Here is a 14158-nt window from a genome sequence, read left to right as displayed (position 1 = left end):
GGCGACTAAGCCTAGTATACTGGCTTGGGCAGTCACCTAGATGAGATCTGCAACTAGAGGATATAGGATGTATTGGACATCTGTTGGTGAGCAAGCACTGCCTCTTGACACTTTGACTCTGTGAGGACCTATATCACCGTTTCCTCTGTCTGAGCGTAACAATACCACTTAATCTACAGTAGCCCTATTTACTAGACATTTTGACAGTTAGGAAACCCAGCTAATTTTTAGGTTGCAATCGCATCAGCCCGGGCAGAAAGACTGAGTTAACAAGGCCACTGAGAACCTAAGAAAGAGGACGGGTCTATATGACTGTATACTGAACAGTTTGTATCAGTAGGTCTCACACCTAGACAAGAGAAAAAGAAAAGAGCATTACCATAGTTACAGCACATACTATGTAAGGACTAGAAAACTATTGTGAGTCATATAACTGGCAAATGTTAAAATATTGGCTTATCCCAAAGGCCTGTGCTTCTTCTCTATCTACTGATCTGTGAGTACAGCTCTTCTGGGAGGTATCAAGTCAATGTTCTAAAAAGCTACATGAAATTTATGAACTGAATACACCAATCAAATGGTTAAAAAATGGAAGCACTCTTCCTCAAGGAGAAGTCAATCTGAATTTTTTAATAATTTGAAAGAAAGAAGAAAACTTTAAATTAATCAATTAATTTATGCACTTTACAGGCAACCCCCTAAAGTATTTAGGATTTTTCTGGAAACAAGTAGAAGAAAACCAGAGAAAGGCATATTGAAAGGAGAAGCACGCAACTGCCACATGTATTTCACCATGGGTCATCGATCAATCCAGTACTCAAGATAAGGCAGAGAGAGTAGGCCCGACACAGAATAATTCACTCTACTCTGACACATGTTATTTTAATCATGCTGAAGCAAGAGTTGGTAGGCGTATGACTTAAGTTAAATAACTTCTTTGCAATTCTTCTACAAGACCAAATGGACTTCTCCCTAACAACACTTTACAAATGTTGCCCATATGTTTTGCAGAATATATTTCCTTGCATTCTTTATTACCTGCATTTAGATGTGATAGTAAAAATGATAAATTCTGTCAGTTTCTGTACCATAATACCATGAACCTTTTATTACAATGTGGTGTAAAAACAAACATTTAGGACAGCTATGTCAGAAAGACAGTCTACTTCATAAATATGCACACACCTGGTTCCCAGTCTTCTGGTTCGAAGCCCCATGAAAATTGAACGTATGAGTTTCCCAAATGAGGCAGCGTTGACAGGATCCAGCTTGTGCTCCTGACAGTGGCGTAGGTAATGACTGTAAAGTGTACTTCTGGGGAGGCTCACACCTTCTGCTGTTTCGTAGTTGTCCAACAGCCATTGCAGCTAAGATTACACATAAGAAACAGAACTATTAGGACAAAACAGATTAAATGACATCCACAAAAGACCAATGTATTGAGTAAGCTTCAGAATGACACTATAAGACACATTTCACCGTGCACAGTGCTCCTTACTCCTAATGTTCTTTCTGTTGGGGTAAAACCACCTTCAATGCCATTACCATTGCCCATAAGCCAATTTTCTTTCATACTCGTGTATTTTGGGCTACCAAGCTTACGGGGCATGTTCCAGGTTGGATCTCTGGTGTGCTCATCAGTTCCCACTGTGTATGCCTAAAACAAGAACTGTCACTTTAGGGGACAGGGATTTCTCAGTGGCAGCAGGTTCAACCTTTGCTAGTAGAGGTCAATCGCATAGGGTTAGGAAAGGTCTATATGAAAATGGTTAGCAAAAGTCTCAAGTCCAGAGGTCCGATTAAAAAGGTATTTTTAGCCATAGATGTATGTTCATGTCTGAAATTAGCTTCATTACATTGGCCAGAAAATCACTGACGAGTATAAATGGTTGTATTACTCCATACTCATGAGCCACAAGCGTTTAGAGTTACACAATCATAAATTTCAGGCAAGGAGTGGGCAGCTGGTGTAACAGGGCTTGGCTTGCCCTGAGAGTTTGTTAATGTACACAAATTTGCAGATTTGTGGAAATTCACAAACACCTTTAATTCAATCCTTTACCACCCTGGAAATTGTTGCATTTTGCGGAGAGTCTGCCTGAAATTGCCTCTGCTTCAATAGACGTCCGTGGGGGAAAAACATACCCCAAATTCTTTTGTTTAAACCTCCCACTTTCCTGGTCTAAAATGTTGGCATGTTTGATAAACACAATTATATATATGTTTCATTACACGTTAGGATGCTTTAATTGCACAAAATGCAGTGATATTAAAACCCATATTTTTCAGGGAACTGTGAAATCTGGAAAATACTCTATGGGCCCCAGTGAAATATGGATGATATCATCATAATGACAGCTCCCAATGCACTCTGCAAAGCATTACCTACTAGGACTATGCACCATGGAGGAACAAATCATTCTGCAAGGCTTTGTACCTTGTACTGCAACAAACAAATTATGCAGCACAATGTATGGCGGTATTATTTTCATTCAGTTGAGCTACAAGGAACATTTTGAATGAAATTTGCAAATATGGGGCAAATTATGTGGCAAACGCAGAAAATCTATAGTGCTGTGTTAAGCACTACAGCCACAGAATTGCATAAACCCAGTGGCTGTCACCACTGCCCATGACTTCATCAACAATTTATTCAGGATTGGTAAACAAAACCTAAATGCGATCAATACCCATTGGTAGCTGCACTTTGAAGAATTCAATAGCCATTGTGTATATATATTACATATTATATATATATTCATTGAAAAAAAATAACTGTTACAGGGACGTTATAGATAGAAACTAGAATTTAAAAAAAACATAGACATTCACTGAAAAAACAAAGGTTACCGGGACGTTAAAGTTAGGCTCAGATTTCACTCGTACAAAACCAGTGAAATTCAGCAGTTCTATACTATAACTATAACTTACATCCCTGCAAGGCACTGATCACATATTACATCACCCATGACATGATCAGTGACATCTCTGATGACATCCCAAACGACATCACTGAGGACATCATACAGTGATTGTGCTGTAAATGTTTATGAGTGTTAAACATATATACTAAGGTACTACAAAAGTTACATTTTTGTACTTTGTGTACTACAGAGTGATACTATTTCTAATATATATTATGTGATTGGATGTGTGACTGTTTATAGGTATGTGAGTAACTGGGTGTGTTAGTGGTTGTATGGGTGAATAAGTAGGTGTGTGAGTAGCTGTTTGGGTGAATAAGTGGATATATGAGTGACTGTATGGGTGAGTGACTGGGTGTGTAAGTGGCTGGATGGGGGAGTGAGAGGCTATTTGAGTGGGTGTTTGGTTAACTGAGTGGGTGTGTAGATGAGTGAGCAGATGTGTAAGTGCTTGTTTGGATGTGTGAATGGGTATGTAAGTGGTTGTGTGGGTGTGTGAGTGGCTCTGTTGAGAGGCTGTATGAGTGAGTGATGGTGTGTGAGTAGCTATAATGCTGAGTGAGTGAGTATGTGAGTGGCTGTATGGGTGAGTGAGTGGCTGTGTGAGTGACTGTATGGGTAAGTGAGTGGCTGTGTGTTTGAGTGAGTGGGTGTGTGAGTGTATGGGTAGGTCAGTAGGTGTTTGAGAGGTTGTGTGGGGTTGTGAGCAGGTGACTGAGTGGTTCTGTGGATGATGTCATTTGAGATGTCATCAGTGATGTCACTTACCATGTCATGTGTGGTCATAAGCAGAGCATGGCGGGGGTGTAAGTTGTAGTTAGCTCATCTAACTGTAACTACTGATTTTCACTGGTTTTGTATGAATGAAATGTGAGCCAAACTATAAGGTCCCTTTCACAATTGTTGTTTTCAGTAAATTTCTAAGGTTCTTCCATGTTATTTTATATCTATAACATCCCTTTAAAATGTGTTTTTTTCAGTGAATTTCTAAGGTTTTTAAATGTTATTTCCTAACTATAATGTCCTTGAAATCTTTTTTATTTTTTGTTGTAAATTTCGTTGTTTTTTAAATTTTATTTCCTAACTGTAACCTGTAACATTTAAGTGTGTATGTGTGATTGGCTGTATAGGTCAGTGAGTGGGTGTGTGAGTGGCTGTATGAATCTGTGAGTGGGTGTGTAAGTGTCTAAGTGGGTGTGTGAGTGTTTGAATGGGTGGCTAAGACCTTGTGTGGGTGTGTCAATAGCTGTGTGAGTGACTCGGACACAAAGGAAACACACACCTGCCTTTTTATCCAACAAGAGTCTACAGTTTTGCACAAAATATCTACCCAACTAGAATACTTTCTACTGATTAATTACTAAGGGCTACCTCCTTGGGTAATGTCCAGTAAGTATTCTACACTATAGCTGCGTAATGGAGCATGAGGACATGTCACCAGTGACCTTGTGTGCATTTTGGCAATGCGATTGTTACTGGTGCGTCTTTATCCAGAAATATGAGACTACAAAGAGGTAAATCTCCACCAAACAATGGCCAATCTTCTTAACTATATGAAGTAAATGCATCTTTGTTTGGTGGAGATGTCCTCATATTCCTCGGCATTAAGAACGCATCACTAAAATCCACGTTGGGGGGCCACTGGTTAAGCCGGCCATCATCCTGGCAAAAGGCAGGAAGACCTTTGCATACTACCAAGGTGGGCGGGCCCAAACGGCGCAGCTTCCACGTGATTTGTACATTTGAATACTCATAGTAATTTAAAGAGAGAACCATGGACTCTGCTCTCACCAGGTAAGAACAAGAAAGGATCCACTCCTCACAGTCACTACAGATTGCACTCCAATAAATCAATGGTATATTTACCTCCACAAAGCATTTCAGATTGACCTTCAATATGGAATTGCTGAGAAAGCACACTTGCTTTGTCTTCGCCAAGCCCAGGAGTTAGGATAATTTGTCCTTTACAGACGTGGAGCTTCAGCTGGGGCACCTTCTATGTTTAAATTTGTCAGGGGGGGCACGCGCCTCCCCTCCCCAGGCCAATTTCAGCCCCGGGACCCCATCACCTGGTGTTCAGCCACAATTCAATGGGGAAGGGGGTCACACAGCCACCCTCCACAGGCTGATTTCGTCCCGAGGACCACATCCCCCGGCGCCCAGCCAAGTCTCACTAGGTGACCTGGAGCCAACCTAGGGCACCCCGTCTGCATCACTGGGGATTGCAGGGGAGCCTAAATGCCCCCGCAGTCTTGGTAAGGTCCCCCCGCCTTCTGTCGGAGCCAGCGTTGAACCCCACACTTAGGGAGCTGCTAAATATGCAGCTCTCTATCTGCATGACAGTGAGCAGGAAAACAGATGAAAACTCCACTCTCAGTGAGCAAGAGCAGTTTGACAGCTCCTGCCTGCTGGGAGCAGAGTTTATGTTTGCTCTCACTTGACAGGAAAAGCAAACTGCTATCTCTCTCCAGAGGGTGGGCACCCTGGGAGATAGCTGGAGCTGACCCTGGAGGGTGGTGGTCCTAAGGGCCAATATTGGCTCCAGGGGGGGGGGGGGGCACCCTGCCCCACTCCTCCTGTTTTCACAGGTAGGCCCCGGGGAGATGGTGGTCCCTGGGCCGTATATGCCTGGGAGGGGAGCCGTGCAGCCCCCTCCCAGTTTTAAAATTCTATTTGGCCCTGGGCAAGCAGTGGCCCCCTGGGGCACGAGGAGGTCCAGGCGGCCCCAAGCATGTTATTCAATGCTGCCCTGGGGAGGTGGTGGTCCCCAGGGGATAATGAAGCTCCAGGACAGGGGTCCGTGCATCCTCCTTTTTTTTTTTAAAAAGCCCCGGAAGGTGGTGGTTCCCGGGGCTTCCATAAGCCCAATGGAGGTAGGTGCATGCTGCGCCCCCTCCAATATTTACATAAAGCTTTGGGGAGGTGGTGGTCCCTGGAACTAAAGTCGGCGCTAGGAGGGGGGCCGTGTGCGTCCCCCTCCTTTCCTTTTTCAATGGCCACATGCCCCCGGGACCTGTATAGTGTAAACAAACGCAGGATACTGCACTTTTTTTTGTGCTGCAGATTCGTGACTCCGTTCCGATTTTGCAGCAAAGATATTTTTAAATAATGCGTTTTTGCCCTAGCGGGGTACCAGGGGGACCCAGAGATAGGGGGGGTCAGGGTATTCCTTCCCTGCCCCCTTTTTTTTCTTTTAAAAACAAAATGTTGAGGGACTTGATTGTAGCCGAGTCCCAAGATGGCTGCCAACACTTCCTTGTTGAAGTGTTGGCAGCCAATCAGATATCAGCACAAGAACTGTCGATCCTCAGAGGATCCACGTCCCTAGATATCCAATTTTGGATTTCTTTTAATAAGTCTAAAACTACTGAACGGATCTCCACCAAATAATAAAAAGGGCTCTTTCTGGACCAAGAGTTACCATTCGGCCAAATTTGTTGTAATTCCGTCCAGGGGTTCGGGGTGTAGTCGTGTCTAAAACCCCTATGGGAATGAACATGGGAAACTCACTTTCTTTGACCTCCCCTTTTCATCGGCCCCCGCTTAACAGATCGCCCGAAACCTTTCCAAGCACAACTAGAGCTACTGGGGCACTTTTTTTGTCAAACGGCACCAAAAATATAGGCAAGTCCAAAAAGTTTTTTCGATGGAAACATGGTCCTACCTATAACTACATACTGACGATCGCCATTAGCTAAAAAACATATATATATATGTGTGCGTTAATATATATATATATATTCACTTAAAAAACCATAGGTTTCACACACGTTATAGTTAGGAATTAGCATTTAAAAAACCTTGCAAATTCACTTTAAAAACCATAGGTTTCACACGTTATAGTTAGCTGGACATTTCACTCGTAAAAAACCATTGAAATTCCCCCGTTATAATTAGTTCAGATAACTATAACTCACGCGCCCGCAATCCACTGCTCATGACGTCACATATTACATCACTCATGACATGGTCAGTGGCATCACTCATGACATCACTGATGACATCATCCTTGTGATAGAGTGGCGGTCGCGCGAGTTATAGTTATCTGAACTAACTATAACGGGGGAATTTCAATGGTTTTTTACGAGTGAAATGTCCAGCTAACTATAACATGTGTGAAACCTATGGTTTTTTAAGTGAATTTACAAGGTTTTTTAAATGCTAATTCCTAACTATAACGTGTGTGAAACCTATGGTTTTTTAAATGAATTTGTAAGGTTTTTTAAATGCTAAGTTATGTATGTATTATTAAATTTTTTATATATTTATTTTACAATAAACTACCTATGTATATAGTTATAGATTGACTGTATCCTGTAATATGGAATGGCTCGTTTAAAATGTTTTTTTTTTTTTAAGGTTTTTCACCGTGCGCGCACCGTGCGCGCACCCCGCGATTTTTTGAAAAATAAATAAAATGTTTTTTTCATCCACAAAGGCTAGGGGGTCAGGAACTCTCTACCCTGCCCCCTTTTCACGTTCTCCACCTTTCTTTTTCACTGTCACACACAAAACACACAAAATGGCGGCCGACACTTCCTGATTTCGACCGATTCGAATGTTGACTGACATGTAACCACCAATCAGAATTACGCTCGCGCACGGTGCGCGCACGGTGCGCGCTTATAGATATTTATGTACTTTTAACTGCAATTTTCTCAGGAACTACTGAACAGATTGACACCATATATGTAAAAGGCACATGCCTGACCTGAGGACTACCTCTTTGCCAAATTTCAAGTAATTCTGTTCAGCCGTTCGGGCTGTACCTTCGACTAAAGGTCCTATGGGGAAAACGCGTTTTGGGACCCCCCTTTTTTCTCAGCCCCCGCTTGACGAATCACCCCGAAACTTTCAGGGTAAGAGCTGAGCGGAGCGCCCCATTCGTTTTGAAAATTTCGCGAGGATTCGTCAACCGGCGCCAAAGTTATTCAAAATAGAATTTTCAGATTTCCTATGGAAACTCGGTCCTAACTATAACTATCTACTGGCGACCGCCAGTAGATAATATACATATATATATATTCACTGAAAAAACCATAGGTTTCACACATGTTATAGTTAGCGGAAATTTTACTGATAAAAAACCAGTGAAATTCCCCCGTTATAGTTAGTGTAGGCAACTATAACTCACGCGACCGCAATCCTCTGCTGATGCTAATACTGTATTTAGACACTTATTTGCCCATGTCTTCTTCCATACATTTTTAGCTATACATATATTTCAAATATTTTTTTTTCATAAAGACACAGTAAGCACGCGGTGCGCACGGTGGGCACGCGGTGCGCTACGCGCACCGCGTGCCCACGTTACGCTAGATGGGCCATGTACGCAAGATGCGCTTTGCGCACATGGAGGACATATGATGCACTTCGTTTTGAAAGGTAATATTTTAATTTTTCGTAATTTTTATAAGCCATGCACAAATGGTGCCCTTCGGACATCATTTGCACACGGGGTGGAGAGAGTGTTGTTAATTTTTTCTTTTATTATTTTTGTTTAAAATATTGTGGTTTTTCACACGTTAAATATGCACAGGGGGTGGGGAGAGTGTGGATAGTGTTTTTTTTTACATTTTTTACCGTACGCGTACGGTAAGCGTAATCGGCGAAATTAGCGAAAAAATAAAAATTGCATTTTTGGCCTTGGGGGGTCTTTGGGGACTCCCTCAACATGGCTATGTGTGTGGGAGCTGTCTAACCAGCCCCTTTATATGTTTATTGGTTTTATTTAACAACCTAGCTCTCAGTGCGAGAGAGAAAATGGCGGCCGCCGCTTCCTGGTTTCGGCTGTTTCGAATGTTTACTAAGATCTAAGAGCCAATCAGAATCGCGCTCGCGCACGCCACCGTACGCGTACGGTAAGCTTACGGTAAGCGTACCGTAAGCTGGCTCAGATATATATATTGATTTAAAGGCTATTTTCTCAGAATCTACTGAACAGATTTACACCAAACCTACAAAAGGCACTTCCTTGACCTGAGGACTACCTCTCTGCCAAATTTCTAGTAATTCTGTTCAGCCGTTCGGGCTGTAGCCCTGTCTAAAGGTCCTATGGAAAAATGCATGGGAAAAACGCGTTTTGGGACCCCCCTTTTATCTCAGCCCCCGCTTGACGAATCCCCCCGAGACTTTCAGGGTAGGAGCGGAGCGTAGCGCCCCACCTATTTTGAGAAATTCGCGAGGATTCGTCGACCGGCGCCAAAGTTATTCAAAATAGAATGTTGCGGATTTCCTATGGAAAAGGGGTCCTAACTATAACTACCTACTGGCGACCGCCAGTAGGTAATATACATATATATATTACTTCCACTCCTTTCACTTGCACTCGTTATCGCTGCAAACAGGAGCCCAGACCACGGTTAGGTGCTTCAAAGGAATCTTTATTCGTCCGCTCTCAGGTACTTAAACAGCCATTACGCGTTTCGAGAGCGTGGGCCCTTGATCACATGACGCTGGCATCACTCACACCTGGGCTTTTTAAACATTTTTTTCAAAAGTGCATTTTTTTCTTTTTAAAGTGACAAGGTGCTTAGTAGAGTTACCAATGGTAAAGTGCAATATACAGGTAATAGACATAGAAGATATATTCGTATCTTATGTGTTTGACATACATAAATACCACAATGTTAATATTTAAAACTCAATTCATTATTCACAATAAATATATAAATAAATATATAAATATGATTTCATATATATACAATTGTGTAAAAAAGGGGGGAAACGCTTTTGATAAAATGTAATCTAAAAGCAACCAATAATAAATTCGTGCGAAGAGTTTTTATCGCTGAAACATATTATTGTGTTCAATAGTCATTTTTGTTGTAGTGACATAGTGTCTTGGTTTCAATAGGTATTGGCAATTCAGTTTATAACATTAATGTTGTTAGAGAACCCAATTCTGTCAAACCTGGAGATGTTTTTTGCTAAAACCCATATTGCATGTTGAAAAAAATTGGTAACATTTGGCGTGTGGAAAGTGTCAAGTGCTTATTGTATTTGTTTTTCTTACCTCGTCCCTACCCAAAACGTGTGACAGTGATAAAGTACAGAGAGGCAGTTTGCAGATTGCTTCTATATAAAATATATACTGTAGATATTTAGTCATTTGCATCTTATTTTTAAAAAATAAATTTAAAGGGCGCATAATTTGGAAATGTTGGGTCTAAAGGCAAGTGTATAGATCCTCCGTGCTGTTTAGGCCTACAGGTTGTTTGCTGTCCAGTTGTAGAATGTATCTAGTTTCCAATAATCTTAGGGCTTTCTCCCTATTGCCTCCTCTCTTGTTATGTGGCACATTGTCAATCAAAAAGTATTTTAAACCTTTAGGATCTCCATTATGGGATTCTTCAAAGTGCCGTGCCACAGGGTATGTGTGATCTTTGTTCTTGATGGCTCTCATGTGTTGAAGTATTCGTTTGTGGCCTTGGAGAACTGTGCTCCCAACATATTGGAGGCCACAAGGACACTCCAGCACGTAGATCACATATTCTGTTTTGCATGTCAGATATCTGTGTATGGGGAATTCTTTGTCACTAAAAGGTGTTTTATAGGACCGTTTGTTTTCTCCATATTGACATGCTTTGCATACCGTGCATTTGAAAAAACCAGTGCGTTGTTCTAACCAGGTGGTTTTTTTACATACAAAAGGGTCATTGTGGACCAACTCGTCTCGCATCGAGGGTCCTTTGCTGTATGTGATTGTTGGTTTATTCGCTAGACAATGGCCAATAATGGGATCACCTAGTATGAGTGGCCAGTTGTCTTTAATGATTTTACTGATGGCCCTCGATTGTTTATTGTATTCCAATATAAAACAGAATGTTTCTGAATTGGAAGCAGTTTGATTAGTGGGACTTGCATTAATGCTGTTATCATCTGTCTGTGATGTCAAAAGACTATCCCTACTAATTTTGCTGCATCTTTTTATGGCCATATCTATAGTTTTTCTGGAGTAACCCCTCTCAAGAAATCGTTTGGTGCTTGCCACCTGGGCACTAAACAAATCATTTTCATTGCTACTTATACGTTTCAATCTTAGCATCTCCCCATACGGTATACTCTGTATAAGATGTCTAGGGTGAGAGCTAGTGGCGTGTAGTATGGCATTTCCCGCCGTTTTCTTGCGGTGAAGTTTAGTGGCAATTGACCCATCTTTTATATATACCTCAACATCCAGAAATTCTGCCCTTTGTTCACTGATGTTGGCTGTGAATTCCAGATTTAAGTTATTGGAATTGAGTCTATTGACGAACATCTCTGCCTCTGACCTGGTCCCCTGCCAGACGATAAAGAGGTCGTCAATATACCTAAGCCACAGTTTTACATGTGTGTTTATAGTTTGTTCATGTTCTTTATGGAGGACCAACTCCTCCCACCAGCCCATGTGTAAACATGCATAGCTGGGGGAGAAGCTGGCCCCCATCGCAACGCCCCGTAGTTGTTGGAATAAGGTGTTTCTATACATGAAAATGTTGTTGTTCAGACAGAACTCTGTCATGTCTTTGAGCATTTTGTTGTGATTTGAATAATGTGAGGGTCTTTGGTTGAGGTAATGTAGTAATGCCCTGATGCCATCTTGATGATTAATAGACGTATAAAGTGAGGAGACATCTAAAGTAATTAATAGGTAGTCATCATTCCAACTGAAGTCTTTGATTTTAGATAGAAAGTCACCAGTGTCACGTATATATGATGGTAGCTGATGTACAAAGTTCTGGAGAAAAAAGTCAACATATTTGGATGTTCGTTCTAACAAGCTGTTCCTCGCCGAAATAATAGGTCTCCCTGGTGGATTCGTGGGATCCTTGTGTATTTTGGGGATCAAGTATATAATTGGGGTTGTTGGATGATCATTGCGGAGATAGAGGTATTCATCCTGTGTGAGCAATCCTGCATTTTTCCAAGTGATCAGCTTCATCCTGTAAGTGTTGTAAGTGTTCCTCACGGTTAACTGATCACTTTTGCGGTAGCATACTTTGTCTTGTAGTTGTTTCATAGCTTCATCATTATACTCAGATTTTTTCCATAGGACTAGATTGCCACCCTTGTCTGAATTTCGAATGACAACATCAGAATTGTTTTTTAATTTTTTCATCAATGTATGATATTGAATCTCCGTCTTATTTTTCTTGGTTCTGGCAATTCTTTGCGTCCTATGATTGAGTTTTTTTATTTGACTGACCACATGTTCATGGAAGATTTCGATTCCATCACGAGGCATAATGGGATTAAAAGTTGAAGTAGGTTTAAATCCCGTTTCAATCATTTGGGTATCCTTGGTGATAGGCACTTGCCGTTCTATCACATATTGTGTGGATGTCATGTTCTCATCAAGCAAAGCTTGCATTGTGTTAAGCATGGATACATCGGCATTAGTAGCATCAATAGATGGTGATTTTGATGGCCCAGATACTTGTTGTAAACTGTCTTCTGTCCCTGATGTTTTCTGTGACATGAAGTGTTTTTTCAGTTTTAGTTTACGTATACTGCGATAGATATCCATGCGTGTTGAGGCATAGTCAAAAGTACTCTCAGGGCAATAGGACAGTCCTAGCGAAAGTAATTGTTCTTCAGCTTTGGTCAAATCAATGTTCGCCAAATTGATTATTGTTGGACTTATTGCCGGTTTTGTCGTCTCCAATACATATATATATATATATATGATACAATGTCTCCATAAGCAGTCATCATCTTCTCTGCTGAAAGAACGGAGCACAGACCACAGGATTGATGTCACTGTTTAGATTTATTCAGCCACAGTTACACCTCCAGCATGACGCGTTTCGATCCCTCAAGGACCTTGATCACATGACGCGCTCACATGTTCTGAGGTACCTTTAAATTGCATTTTTTTGTCTTTTTCTTAAAGTGACATGCATGCGAGATTTGTTGGATCATAGACATGGAAAGAATACTATAAATGACCTTTGTTGTTTCTCAAAAGCAGTTGTTTGTGCATTGATAACATATTTGCTACACAGTATTCAAAAGGATATGTATAAAAACAAATAATATATATATATATGATGTAAAGCTGTAAAAAAGAAAGTTTAAAGTAATGTTACAGTTACCTTAGGCAACTATAACTCGCGCCCCCGCCATGCACTGTTTTTTCATGAATAATTTCATTGCAAATTTTGCAGTGATATTATCAATGATTTTATAGACGATGTCCTGAGTGAAATAATATGTGAAGTAATTAGCAGTGCATCGCGAAGGAGCAAGTTCTAGTTACCTTAGGGCATGAGTTATAGTTACTTGAGATAACTATAATTGGTGAAATGTAGTGGTTTTGTACGTTTAAACCGTTACATTGTCACAGAAATTCTCACTTAACTATAACGTTACTTTACCCTTTGGTTTGTTTCTACGAATCTCTAGGATTTTTTTACGTTAAGTAAAAATGTTCACCATAAATAAAGCCAACCCCCACTGGGCACGACCTTTGGCCTTGCGAGGCGTGGGTTTGGGCAGCAGGGTCGCAGAGAGACACCCCACACACCGAGCACAGCCCACACTGCGGCCAGTCCTTGCGTCCAACACATTAGGGCATCCACCCTCCCCAGCCCACGTCCTGCCTGGGTACTCCATCGCCAGAGGCCAAAATATATTTCTAAAGGGGAGGGGGATGCGCGGTCCCCTCACCAAGATACAAGGGGCCCCTGGGATCCCAGCTACTAGGCCATTTAAGGGAAAGGGGGCTCTAAGCCCCAACTCCCAAGCCAATAGTGACCTTGGGGACCCCTCCCCGGGACCATTACTTAAATATAGGGGAGGGGTGGGCACACAATCCCCCTCCCAGAGCCTTAACAGGCCCCTGGACCCCAATCCCCGGGGACAAATTCCATTAAAAAGGAGAGGGTGGCCACACAGCCCCTCTCCCCGAGCCTTAATAGGCCTCGATGACCCAATCCCCCCGGGCTAAATAGCATAAAAAAGGGGAGGGGAGCCACGCAGCCCCCGATCCTCAATAGGCCCCAGGGACCCCATCCCCCAAGGCCGAACACCATTAAAAAGGGGAGGGGGCTAAGGGGGGAGTCCCAGGGTCCCTCCAGCCCCAGCCGACTCCCTACATGCTGAAGGAGCCGGCATGGGAGACGCCATTGCTCCCACCACGGCGGAAGCAGCAGCTTTTTGTTTGCTCTCGCCAGCCGCAGACACTATGTGTTTTTCTTCCCGCAGGAGTGAGGGCAGGTAACCCGAAGTTTGCTTCTATCTGGTGGGAGCAT

The 14158-nt window shown here is 42.1% G+C and overlaps 1 protein-coding gene across 4 annotated transcripts in view; it reads right to left on the bottom strand.

Annotated features, from left to right (window-relative positions):
- The window catches only part of RFX3 (regulatory factor X3), a 690714-nt gene that overhangs the window by 160372 nt on the left and 516184 nt on the right, over nt 1–14158 (bottom strand). For all 4 annotated transcript variants that reach the window (XM_085632944.1, XM_085632947.1, XM_085632945.1 and 1 more), the window contains one exon: nt 1186–1367. In XM_085632944.1, coding sequence (XP_085489070.1) covers nt 1186–1367 — 182 coding nt within the window. The remainder of the gene's footprint in view (nt 1–1185; nt 1368–14158) is intronic.

This window comes from Triturus cristatus, chromosome 2_1 (assembly GCF_964204655.1).
Source record: "Triturus cristatus chromosome 2_1, aTriCri1.1, whole genome shotgun sequence".
Lineage (NCBI taxonomy): Eukaryota > Metazoa > Chordata > Amphibia > Caudata > Salamandridae > Triturus > Triturus cristatus.
The sequence above is the reverse complement of the archived record's forward strand: the minus strand, read 5'-3'. Positions and strand labels throughout refer to the sequence as shown.